The following is a 14,045-nucleotide window of genomic DNA, read 5'->3' as shown; positions in this document are numbered from 1 at the left end:
CAAATTTATTAGCACAGTTACACAACGTATTCTAGGTATTTAATTTCCTCTGATTATGAATCTTAAGTGATTGTGATTTATTTATTCCTTCCTTTCTTCTTTCTCTTCTTTCCTTTCTTCCTTCTACCTTTTCTTCAATCCTTCCTTCTTTTTCATTAGGCAAGATAAAAATTATTTTTTAAAATGCAATATATCCAGAGAAAGACAAATACCATATGATTTTATTCACATGTGAAATGAGAGGAAGAAAAAGAAAAGTAAAATAAGAAAAACAGACAGGGAGGCAAACCATAAGAGACTCCTAACTACAGGAAACAAACTGAAGGTTGCTGGAGAGGAGATGGGTGGGGGGCTGGCATAACTGTGTGATGGGCATTAAGGAGGGCACCTGATGGAATGAGCACTGGGTGTTGTATGCAACTGATGAATCATTAAATTCTACCTCAGAGACTAATAATATAGTATATATTAATTAAATTGCATTTAAATAAAAAATCTAATTTTCAAAATGCAACATATCCTTGCTTGAAGTCTATCAAAGATTTTAGTAGGATAAAATCTAAATTACCTATTAATACAAAACAAAGTGCTCTACAAGTTGGCATGTAACTACTTCTCTATCTCGTTGTTACCCTTATTCTACACTGACTATGTCTGGTTTTATTATATTTTTTCATCTTTTTTTAATGATTTCATTTACCTATTTGAGAGAGAGAGAAGCAGACTCCACACTGAGCAGGGAGCCCAATGTGGGTCTTGATCCCAAGACCCCAGGACCTGAGACCAAGGCAGATGCTTAACCGACTGAGCCACCCCAGTACCCCTTATTCTTTCATCTTTATAAATGAAACTGTCTCTCCTAAAAATGTCCCTTACCCTGTCCTCAGCTTTTCTCTACCTGGACACCTTCTGCTGGTCCCAAGATCCACCATGTTGTGCCCTTTCTGGGACGTCCTCCCTGAAGGTCTCAAAGCTGAGATAAGTATCCTCATCTTCTGTGGAGTTCTCTTCTTCTTCTAGACCTAGAAATGTTGATTTCCCTTGGAGCCTAATCCTCTCACCTTTCTCTATCTTCAATTCCCAGAAGAAAGCCAGCCTCACAGCATTAAATACCATCTTTATAGAGATGAATTCTATATTTTTTATTTCCAGCTATGACTCTGCCCTGTCCATTTAATATCTCTATGCAGACAACTACTCAATACCTGAAGCACAATGTGTCCAAAATGGAAGGCTTGACCCCCCTGCCTCTCCCCAAGTCTGTTATTCTCTCCCTACTCGCCATGTCACAGAACAACGACACTATTCATCCAGTTTGTTTAGTTCAAAATCTTGGAGTTATCCTTGCCTCCACTCTTTCTCTTATAATCCCATCCCCAGTCTAGCAGTAAAACTTGACCTCTCTGGGCGCCTGGGTGGCTCAGTGGGTTAAGCCGCTGCCTTAGGCTCAGGTCATGATCTCAGGGTCCTGGGATCGAGTCCCGTATCAGGCTCTCTGCTCAGCGGGGAGCCTGCTTCCCTCTCTCTCTCTCTGCCTGCCTCTCCGTCTACTTGTGATTTCTCTCTGTCAAATAAATAAATAAAATCTTTAAAAAAAAAAAAAAACTTGACCTCTCTACCTTCAATATTTCTTACCACTTTCATCCTACCACAGTTGTCCAACAAAGCATTATCTCCTACCTAGATTATGCCAATAACATTCCAGTTAACGACTCCTCTTCTTCCACACTTACTGACCTATAGCATATTTATTCTCCACACAGCAACCATTGTTACCCAATAATATGTAAATCAGATTATCCCCACCACTCCCAATTTTCTCATGGCCTCATGTTTCAATTCAGAATAAAATCCCAAGTATTAACTGTGGCCTACAAGGCCAGAAAATATCTGACTCCGGACTATCTCATTTTGTGCCACTTCTACCTCCAATGATAGATATTATCACTGCCACACTAAATCCCTTGTAATTCCTTGAACACACCACTGCCTACTCTTGTACTATTCCCTCAAAATGGAAAGCTTATCTCTTGGAAATCCAAATGATTCTATTTCTCATTTCATTAAGGTCATTTATTTTTCTTCTAAGTTCTTGTCATTACTTGATATTAAATGAGATTCATATCTAGCACAATATAAACTCTGTAAAGTCAGGAGACTTGTTTACGACATACATACCTACAATTTGCCTGGTATGCAGTAGGTGCTTCATAAAAACTTATAGAATTAATGAGGGATTGAATGTATTTATGGTGCTATCCTAGTACTGTTCACATGGTTCTTTATAGAAATTACAGTGTCTGTCCTCCCTGCAGATTATAAACTCTAAATCCAATGACTAAGTATACCCAAGAACCTACCAGATTGTTACATAGTAGGTACACCAACAACATTTGTGATGGAGTAAATCAATAAATAACCTCATTCTATTTTGTAAGAGAGTAAGGAAATTCTTATGAACAAGGAAAGCTAAGAATGCCAGCTTAATTATGTCACATATGGCAGAAACAAGAGGCAATTCTGCAGGAAAATACCTTGAAGACCTTCTGATTATTTTTGCCCCTTTTTTTAGCATAAAGGTTTCCATCTGCAAGGGAAAGTTTTCTGGAAACAGTAGCTTAGGAAAATACACAACATGTAGCTGTTATAATTGCCATGTTTATACTGAGTTCTGGGGTAGTTGGTCTGAAACAGTCCTGGTAAAAATAAACTTTCAGTGTGTTTCAAGCAATCAGCGTTTCCAATAAGCACTTGTCAACATGACCTTTAGTGGTCTCCAGAACCTCTCCTTTACTAAGTATTTAACTGGCTACTCAACTCCTATGGCTTCCTGTCTGCCTTTAATTTTCCCTCAGCAATTTTACTGCTGGAGCAACAGCAAACTACACAAGCCATCCTTTGGGAGGAATTCTGACCATAATTTGAAAAGCTCTAGAAATAAGAAAATTGCAGTGGGTTAAGGGAAGAGTAGCATAGTCCCCATATGAGAGACCAGAATAAATGAACGTCATGTTTTAACTCCCTAAATCCCTCTTTTCTGGTGAACATTAAACTACAGTCCCTCCCACATTTTCTTTCCTGGAGAAGTTTTGGTTTTCACAGTAAATCAAGTGCAAATATTTTTTGATGAAACTATTGCCCATGCTCCACAATAATAATAATATTTAGTAGTAATTGTAATTCCTATTAAACTGTCTAAGGTAATCCTAAAGTTCTTAAAGCTCTTATCATGCTCATTCCTGTGTTGTCTTTATTAGACAGATCTTTTCTTCACTAGAAGTGTTTCAATATTAATATAACAATACATTGTTGAAAAGATTACAAGTAATGATACCAATATAATACAATATATAATAAAAATATTTTTAGGTAATTTGAAATGAACCAATCATGGTGACATCATGAAAGTGTATCTCACCTAGCAGCTGACCTAATCACATATGAACATTAAGAATATTTTGTGAACCTCTCATTTTTTTTTCAGCTTTATTGAGGTATAATTGAAAACAAAATTATATTTAAAATGTGCACAGGGACACCTGGATGGCTCAGTCAGTTAAGTGCCTGCCTCTGGCTCAGGTCATCATCCCAGGGTCCTGGGTTCAAGTCACACATCGAGCTCCTTGCTCAGCAGGGAGCCTGCTTCTTTCTCCCTCTGCCTGCTGCTCCCCTGCTTATTCTCAGTCTCTCTCTCTAACAAACAAATAAAACCTTTAAAAAAATAAAAATTTTAAAATGTGCATTATGGTTATTTGAAATATATACATATATATATGTATATATATAATGAAAGGATTCTCGTCTAGTTATTAATATTAATTACCTTGCATACTTTTTTTGGTGAGAACACTAAAGTTATATTCTCTTAGAAAATCTCAATTCTACAACACGGTATTATCAACTATAATTATCACGTTTTACATCAGATCATCAAATCTAACTCATCTTATAGTTGAAGTTTGTACCCCTTTACCAGTTTCTATTTCCCCCATCCTCCAGGCCCTGGCAACTACTTTTCTCTGTTTCTGTGAGCTTGACCCCCCCCCCCCTTAAAGAGTCCACAAATATGTGATACCATGCAGTATTTGTCCTTCTCTGGTATATTTCACTTAGTGTAATGCCCTCAAAGTCCATCCATATTGTCACAAATGGCAGAATTTCTTTATTTTTCTTGCTTGAATAATATTCCACTGTGTATATATACCACATTTCCTTGACCCATTCATCTGCTGAGATACACTTTAGTTGTTTGCATATCTTGGCTATTGTGAATGATGACGCAATAAATATGGAAGGACAGATATCTCTTCAAGATGATGATTTTTATTTCTTTGGGTATATGGTAGTTCTGTTTGTAATTTCATGGCTAATCTCCAACTGTTTTCCATAGAGACTGTACCAGTTAACAGACCCAGGTACAGCACACAAGGGTTTCCTTTTTCCTAACAGCTTTGCAAGCATTTTTTCTCTCTTGTCTTTTTGATGATAGCTACTCTAACAGGTTAGAGGTGATATCTCATTATAGTTTTCATTTGTACCTCCTCTATGATTGGAGTGCTAAACATCTTTTCATGTACCTGTTGGCCATTTGTATGTCTTCTTCAGAAAATGTCTATTCAGTACCTCTGACCTCTTTGGGTTATCTGGGTTTTTGCTGTTGAGTTGTCTGAGTCATTTATACATTTTGGATAGTAACCCTGCATCAGATATATGACTTGGAAATATGTTCTCTCATTAACATCAGTTGCTTTTGTGTTTTATTGATGGGTTTCCTTTGTTTCACAGAAGCTTTTTATATTAATGTAGTCATACTTATTTTTTCTTTTGTTGCCTTTACTTTGGTATTAAATCAAAAACTCAATGCCAACACCAATGCCAAGGAGTTTACCCACCGTTTTTTCTTCTAGAAGCTTTATAATTCCAGATCTTACATTCAAATCTTTAGTCTATTTTGAGTTGATTTTTTTGTACAGTGTAAAAATGGGGGTCCAGTTTCATTCTTTTGCGTGTGGTTGTCCATTTATTGAAGAAACTATTCTTTCCTCACTGTGAATTCTTGTGTACATACTCTGTTGTAAATTATGTGACCATATATATACATGGGTTCTGGACTCTCTGCTCTGTTCCACTGATCTATGCATATGTGTTTCTGCTAATACCATACTACTTTGATTACTATAGCTTTATAATATAATTTGAAATCAGGAAGTATGATGCTTTCAGTTTTGTTCTTCTTTCTGAAGATTGCTTGGCTACAGGTAGGTTCTTTCTCATTTCATTTCTTATAACAGAAAAGAGAAGATCTTATTAATAGATTTTATCTCATAAAATATGATAAGCAGTTATGAATCAAATGTGATTTCTTGTCTTAAATCTCCTTTCAAGGGAAGGTGCCAATAAATAGGGAAAGAGGAGAAAAGGATGGTAAAAAGTAGACACCAGTGGATGTAAATCATGATTTCAACTCACAACTTTGTATCTCATTAATATCAACCTCCAGATTTCAAAAGGATGAAAAAGATTTAATTCAAAACTAAAATAATCAAATAGTAACAATAATAACAAAACCCCAAACATACAGGTTGGCCTTTATGTCAGAATCTACCACTGTAGTGTTGTAGATGTTACCTTATTACCTTTTCTGCTTAATATTAACTTAAAGCTAAAATGGCAATATAAGGGACTTTCGTAAGGCTCTTTTAAATTAAGTCATTTACTCTCCAGAGACTCTCTATCAATCCATCTTTTGTCCATAATAGTGTCATTTTTCCCAATTTATCAAAATCTAGATCAAAACTATGTTGGCACCTTGCAAAAGGATTATAAAATTGCTGACTACAATAGTAAGGGGCAGAAATTCCTCATTAAAAAGTAAATTGAAAAAAACTGGACACAGAGAAGAACAGCTGATTTTTAAAATTTAATTGATGTTGATTTCAGCTATAACCACTATTCTCTAGACCACACTTAAGAACTCTTGACTAAGATGGGAGCCAATTGAGGAAATAGCCCTTTTCAAGTACAAAATACAAGAAGATTTGGCAGACAGAGTTATAGACATTTTTAAGTTTAAACATCGAGAAATTAGCACTGGTATTTGTTCTTCTAAGGAAATCATAAGCACTTATCCTCAAAACCATGTTAGGAATCACACTACTATGGATCTTGGGAGAAACAAAGACTCCTAGGTAGAATGCCCCAGACTATGCACAGCAGAGGCCCTAGGGCCTTCTCACCTTAAAGGTTGTGGTGCCGTAGAGCTTGGTGGTGTGGACGGTCTCTGGAAGCACATTAGTGATGTTGGTGATGAATTCTTCCAAGTACTTACAGGATTTCTCCAAGTGCGTTGTATTGATGATAATCTGGACAAGCTAGAACATAACAAGCACATGTAAGAGTCATTTGACTAATCACCCCACGACAAATGACTCAGTAAGAATCTGCTGGTAGAAGAAAAATAGAGGCAGAGAGACAGGGTCCATCTGTATTCTACAGAGGGCTTGTTAGAGCATGGGCTTAGGTTGTACTTCCTCTACAAAGCCTTCCCTGGCTCCCAAAGCATCTTGTATGCCCCCTACTATACAGGAGCACTTGTCACTCTCTTTTAAACATATGTCTTCTTCTGTTTAAGAGACTAAACTAAGAATAAAAACTGCTAGTGTTTAGCACAGTGCCTGGCAATAAATAATTGCCAAATGAATTAAATAACACGAACTCCTGAAGAAAGAACAAAATAACTGAAATCACATGAAGTTTCAAAACTAGGCATAATGAACAGTGAGATGTTGGAATAGGCTGCAGGATATTAACAAACTGCATTAGCTTATGGAAGAAATAACATGGGTATTACGGTCAGAGAAACCAGCAAGTTAAGTGCTTACAAATTATTAATCTTAACTTCTCTGAGTATTTCTTTATCTGTAAACTGTTAATAGTAATTTCTAACTCACATGGTTAGTTTGAGGATTCAATATCCTTTTGTTACTACTACTTTCCTTTTCTAACAAGAGAGAGCCTTAAAAACAACAGTGCTGGTAAGATAAAAAGTCATCTATGAATAACTCTGAGAGGAGGATGAAAAAGAATGACTCTTATTGTCGGGATATCATTAAAGTTTGTAAAGTAGTTCACAATTCATTTTCTTACATTATCTTCCCAGCAACCTGGAAAACTAAGTTAAGTTGGCATAATTATTGCTTCCGTTTTACTAAACAGAAACCAAAATGAAATTATTTTCTCTAGATCACAGAACCTAAACGGAATTAGGACTCAATCCAAGTCTTCTACTTCAAATTATGGACCCATCAAAACAACCTGTGGTAAAGTCTTTTGACATAAACACAAAATGGCAGCTCTGGAATGCTGCTCTCCATACTTTGATTCTACTCCATGTAGAAAACAAATTTAAATTTTAAAAAAGGAGGGGTACCAAATCACTAATTTCAACTACGAAAACTATTTCCCAGAGTCTAAAAGAAATACAAAGTGAAAGTGAAATAGAACCTTCTTTTTTATTTCCCTTTCCTATACCTTTAGCTTCTTATTTCCATAAGAACGTGTCTGGTGGTAGGGTTGTGGCAGGCAGGGGGAATTTGGGAGTATAAGGCTATGGAAGAACTTAGGTCCTCCTCTAGTCCAGTCAGAGAGGGAGCCAGGAAAGAGTGGATAGATGACAAAAAGGGAAACTGGAAGTGAAGATGTAGGTGGGGGTAAAGATTTTATTTATTTATATGACAGACAGAGATCACAAGCAGGCAGAGAGGCAGGCAGAGAGAGAAGAGGAAGCAGGCTCCCTGCTGAGCAGAGAGCCCGATGCGGGGCTCGATCCCGGGACCCTGAGATCATGACCTGAGCTGAAGGCAGAGGCTTTAACCCACTGAGCCACCCAGGCACCCTGTAGGTGGGGGGTAATACACATTTTACAATCAAATGGTACTTCAAAATAATGCTTAAAAGTTGGAATTATACCTCAGTAGAAGTCACTGTGTTACACTGTAGAATATTAAACAAAAATATTAATAGGATTATGATAATAAAGTATACTCTTCTCTTGCCAGCAGCAAACCAGCACAGGACTAAAGCACACTGTTCATTCTCAAAAAAATACATGTCAAATCGTAATGACAATGCTCTTATAATAGACTGGACTAAGGGAAAAGGTACCTTCTATTCCCCAAGGATTGGCCAGAAAATGTCTACTTTTGAAACATGAGGACAAAGGACAGAAACCCAGAGACACAGTTCCCCTACCCCCAAAAATGTTAGGGCAACAATAGGACTAAATCTTTCTATTATTTCCCACAATTCATATTCAAGTTCATATTCCTTACTAAGCCCCTTCCCTTCATTCTATGGTTTGAATTGGAAGACTCTTGAGATTTGGACACAGATACTCTCTCTTTCTACAAAATTACCCAAAACATCAAACTTTTAACTGTAGAGTGCTCTAGGAAAAAAACACCTACCAAAATAAGCAACTCATCACCCTCTTCTTTTCAACATGTTTCTCCATCAGAGAAAGAGTAAAATCATTTAAAAAATTTAAATCGTCTATTTTTTTTTAAATATAATTTTTTATTTTTTATAAACATATATTTTTATCCGTCTAAATTAAATCACTCCTCTTCCTGAGTGGGAAGGTGGCTACTGGCAAGGTTGCCTTGATGTATAAGTCAGAAAAGTAAGAGGATTAATTTGGAGAACTGAAGAATTTCTATTTTAAAGTGAGCATTACCTATAGGGAACACATTCTATCTATCAAAAGAAACCCTAATAATAAGGAGGAATCGTGTCATGTTATCGAAATAAAAAACAGTGGCAGTCAAAGAGAAAATTGTCCTGTTTTGCAGGATATTGGCAGTTAAAAAAAAAAGTAAAAAGGAGGCGGCTTCACTGGGTAAAGTAGTAATTTCCCTTGACTTTTTAAAGATCTGTCAACACAAAAGATCACCATGAATTACATCAATTGGCTGTCAGTCACTTTTGAAATGTTTCATTGCTGAGCATAGAATAGACTATTAAAACACTCTAGGATTACATTAGATACCATGTCATTTTCAAAGGGAATAATGTCTGTTAATGGGGTCTAAATGATCTCTACTCCTGAATGACAGCTAACCAAAATCCTTACAAGGGCATTTACAAATGTAAAGCCAGATACTGTGGGGATAATTCTGAACTTAAGGACGCAGTGAAGCAATTTCATATATCAACTTCCATCAGAGTCTTGAGCTCCTTTGATATTTTTAATCCTCAACTTCCCACTCTCTTACAAAAATATATCACTGCAGCAATCCAAACTGTCCTTAACATTGTTTCAAGGACATGGTATTAGCAACAGATTAGGTATTGGTTATGCTTATATAAAAGTAAAGTTCTGTGAAGGCTGTCTGGAATAAAAAGAGAGAGAGAGAGAGAATACTATAAAGCAAGCAATCACCTCTCACAACTAAATGGCAGGAGTCACTTAGGTTAAAAAACCATTAAGAATCGAAAATTTTTCTGTCTCTCATTTCCAGAAGCAGAGAGAATCTAATGAGGACAGCACAGAGGAGATGGTGGAAGTCGCCTGTTACCTTCTCTTGTTTCCCAAAGAAGAGAATGCAGAACATTCAGGCTCCAAAAGGACTAACCCAAAGCAAGAAAATGAGAAGTCACACTCCCTCCTCCACACCTCTAAGACTTCTCCCCTGTTAGATTTGCAAGGTAAGGAACTAAATAGCAGTGCCGGTTCCCATTCACAAAAATAAGATCTCCCAAAGATTTCCAGGAATTTTGTCTCCATTTCACCCCAGCAAAGATACAAAAAGCTGGGTCAACGACTCATTTTTTACCAACTCCAAAGCCAATACCTAAAATACTGAAGAACTTGCAACTACTGGTTCCAAATTCACAGGTCTAGTACAAGGGTTATATCTGATAGGACTTATTAAAATATTAGCAATATTATTAGCAATATCATTGCTGTTAACAGCAGATGCTGAACATTGTTATGTGGGATATAACACAGGTTAGAACCATGCGGTCATCAATCAAAATAATATTCAAAAGAAAGGCTGAATGAAAAGCATTGGTTATTTATTCAGGTCTCCTGGGGCACTATTATAAACATAATAAAAAATATATATATAAATATTTAATATGGTATCACTAATAGAACTCTTAACTTCCTTAACTTTACCCTAATAACCTACCTACCTACTTTCTTTTTTTCTTTCTTCTCTCTTTCATCACTAAAGAACTCCTATGTACCAAGGAATGAGAGACAGCTGTGCAATCATACACAAGAGAAAGTCCTTGGTCTTGTGGAAATTAGAGTAACCACACACAAATAGAAACATATAGCATAATGTCAAGTAGTAATAAGCACAGGGAACAGCAGTGAAATAAGGAATTGCATGGTGATGGTAGGTCTCAGAGTGGTCAAGGAAGGCCTCCTTAAGGAACTGACATTTGAGTGGCGACTTAAATAAAGTGCAGGTGTATTATGTCTATCATCTATAGTAAATACATTTTAAAATCCAATTTATATCTTAAGTTTATCAATTCATTCTTCATAAAGAGATAGGCTGTTTTTTGATTCATCTTAAAATTTTTTTTCAAACTTCAGTAATTTTCTGATATTCCGAGAGTAATAAACTGGTGTTTATGATACTGATGTTTTTAAATTAATGTAGTGAAAGAGCGAAGGTTTAGAACAAAAGAAACTGGATTTCAAACCTTACATCAAATCTTATTTTTTTAAAAGAAAATTTTGTCTTTCAAAACATCTCAAATTTTATTTCCAAACTACCTACTGGTTATGTGGCCTTAAGCAAAGTTAGTATCTTTCGTCATCTTAAAATTGAGATAACATCAATGTCATATCAAAGAAATAATCAATATAGTACAAATTATTAAATATAAATACTACTATAAATAATAAAACATTAAGTCTAATATATACCAACTTCCTGTAAGCTATTATTGATATGGGCTTACTTATTGTATCTCCAGCTAAATATGGCTTAAGAAAATATACAACCATTCTGACTAGTCTCACTTTAACTCCTATCCACTAGCCAAAGTGGACACTTAAGGCTACAAAATCACCACATTATCGAGTACCGACCAAATCTCTTTTCCATACCCCCAGATATACTTTCTCTCTGCTTCAACCCCAACACTTGCTCTGGATCTCTACTTTTAGCTGAAGACCCTTCACTGAGAAAATAGAGTTTGGAGGCTGCCACCATAAAATATGCCCAGCCACCACCATCTGTATCCACATACTCTGAGTCTCGGCTGTTCCCAGAGATGAACTTGACACCACCTACAGCCAATCCCTCTGCTTGTGCATCAGATTCTAAAGTCGCTCTCCTCCTCCAGGACATTACTCCAAAGATTTCCCTCTTTCTCCTCTATCACCAACTTTTTGCTTTCTATTGCATCATTCTCATCAGAAATAACATACTGTTACTTCTCCTATTAAAAAACAAAACAGGGCACCAGGGTGGCTCAGTGGGTTAAGCTACTGCCCTCAGCGCAGAACATGATCCTGGAGTCCTGGGATCAAGTCCCACATCAGGTTCCCTGCTCAGCAGGGTGTCTGCTTCTCCTTCTGAACTTTCCCCTTTCGTGCTCTCTCTCTCTCTCTCTCTCTCAGTCTCTCTCTAATAAATGAATAAAATCCCTTAAAAAATAAAAATAAAAAACAAAATAAACAAAATAAAAAACTTGTGCTTAATCCACTTCCCTTGCCAACTACCTCCTCATTTCCTTGCTTACATTTGTAACAAAACTCCCTAAAACAGTTGTCCTCTGCTTGTTGGCTCCAGTTCCACTCTTCCCATTCTTCAAATTGTTTAAGTCAACATTTTATTTTAAAATGGTTTTATATTACAAAATAGTTGCAAAGAGATCCCAAATATGCCACACCCAGTTCCCCCTATTCTTACCATCTCATATTACTATGGTACCTTTCCCAAAGCTAAGGGACCAATATTGGTGTATCACTACTAACAGAGCAATACACTTTATTTAGTATTACTAGTTTCTTCCTAACGTTCTTTACCACTTTCAAAATCCAGTCTAAGATCCCACATTACATTTGGCTGTCATGTCTCCTTAGCCTCCTCTGGTCTGGGATGGTTTCTTAGATTTTCCTTGTTTTTGATGATCCTAACAGTTTTAAGGAGTACTGATGAGGTATTTTGTAGAATGTCCTTCATTTTGGGTTTGTTTAAATTTTTTATCATGATTAGAGTGTATTTTGGGAGATCACAACTGCCTTCTCATCACATCACATCAAAGGTGCAGGCGATCAGTATCACTTACCAATTTATGTTAACCTTGATCACCTGGCCAAGGTAGTGTCTGGCAGGTTTCTTCACTGTAGAGTAACTTGTTCCCTCTTTACATACCCTACTTTGTAGATGCAAGTCATAAGCACAAGCTACATACAAGGGGTGGGAGCTAAGCTCCAGCTCCTTGAGAGGGTACAATCAACATCAATTATTTGAAATTCTTCTGTACGGGACCACTCTCTTTTAAACCTACTCCATCAGGAGCCTCCTAGCATCATTCTCTTAAAAATGGTCTTATTGAGGTCACCAACTTACTCCAAGTTGCTAAGTCCCATAGTAATTCTTCACCTTCCTCTTCAAACATCGGTATTTGTCAAGCTAACCACTCCCTCCTTCTTGACCTACTTTTTTCACTTGACTTCTGAGACACCATACTCCTGTTATTGTTCTTGGTTTGTTCTTTTTTTTTTTTCCTTCTTTGGTGGGTCGTTCCCAATTTCCTTTGTGAGTCTCTCTTTTCTCCTGACTCCTTAAATGGAGTGCCCAAGAATTCAGTCCTTCATCTTCCTTCTCCATCTTTACAAATTCCCTTAGTAATATTACCTGATCAGGTGGTTATAAATATTATTTGTATTCCCCCAATTTTTATCTCCAGGACAAACCTCTCTTTCAAACTCCAAACTCATATATAACTGCTTACTCAATATTGCAAGATATATGTGAATAAACATTACAAATTAAATATGTACAAAACCAAATTTCCAATCTTCCAAATCTAGCCCTACCCAAAGATTTTGTCATCATGGTGCATGGTATGTACAACCTTCTAGCTGCTCGAATCAAAAACATCTTGGAGTTACCTTCCACTCCTTGCTTTCTCTCTCCCTTCACATCCAGCCCTAAGGAAAGCATGCTGACTCTACACTCCAAGTCCGATCACCTGTCACCACCTCCATGGCTACCACCCACGCTGCCGTCAAATCATTAGTGTCATAGCTTCCTAACTGGTCTCCCTGTTTATACCCTACAGCTTATTCTCAAAACCACAGTCAATGCTATTCCTTTGAAATATGTCATATTGCATCACTCATCAAATTCCTGCAATAGCTTTCCACTCCACTCAAAATGAAAGCCTAACACTTCACACAGGCCCACCACAGACCCCTAGCACCTCTGTGATCTAATTTCCTGCTTGTCTTCCCCCTTCTCACTCCACTCTAGCTTTACCCTAGCTTCCTTATTATCCCCTGAGCTGACCAATAACTTCATACCTTCATACCTTTGCTCTAACCTCTGCCAAGAATGTTTTTTGCCCTTTAATGATAACTCACCATCTTTTTATTAAGACCAACCTTGGACCTCCACCAGACCCCTGATTCCCTTAACTTCAATGAAGCATTCACCTCCCTCTATCATATTAGATGATTTACTATTTATTTTGCTTATTATCTGTTGTGTTTTCTGCCACTAGAATGTAAGCGAGGACCCCTTTTGTTGCTGTCCTTGTTGTTCACTTACTTATCTATAAGGTTTAGATTGGTGCCTGTTACACAGTAGGTACTCAATACTATAAAGTTAACAAGCAAGTTATTTATCTTAACGGGTTGTCTTGCTCTAATCTTCTAACATCTCTTAGTTGAAAAACCATCTCTGCACTAAATCTGGCAATCACTGTTTACCTGCCCAGACCTCTTTTTTAACAATACCAGGTAATATGCCTTGAGTATAGGTACTGTTCTAAGCACTTCGTATGTTCATTCA

At 36.9% G+C, this 14,045-nt stretch overlaps 1 protein-coding gene across 3 annotated transcripts in view; it reads right to left on the bottom strand.

The window, feature by feature from the left end:
* Positions 1-14,045, bottom strand: part of EXOC6B (exocyst complex component 6B) — a 604,005-nt gene that overhangs the window by 251,864 nt on the left and 338,096 nt on the right. For all 3 annotated transcript variants that reach the window (XR_014315086.1, XM_082744029.1, XM_082744030.1), the window contains one exon: positions 6,237-6,371. Coding sequence is in view for 2 of the 3 variants with exons in the window: in XM_082744029.1 (XP_082600155.1) it covers positions 6,237-6,371 (135 nt within the window). In the remaining variant the exon portion in view is untranslated. The remainder of the gene's footprint in view (positions 1-6,236; positions 6,372-14,045) is intronic.

Source organism: Mustela nivalis (genome assembly GCF_964662115.1).
Source record: "Mustela nivalis genome assembly, chromosome: 8".
NCBI classification, from domain to species: domain Eukaryota; kingdom Metazoa; phylum Chordata; class Mammalia; order Carnivora; family Mustelidae; genus Mustela; species Mustela nivalis.
This window is presented reverse-complemented; position numbering and strand designations above follow the sequence as displayed.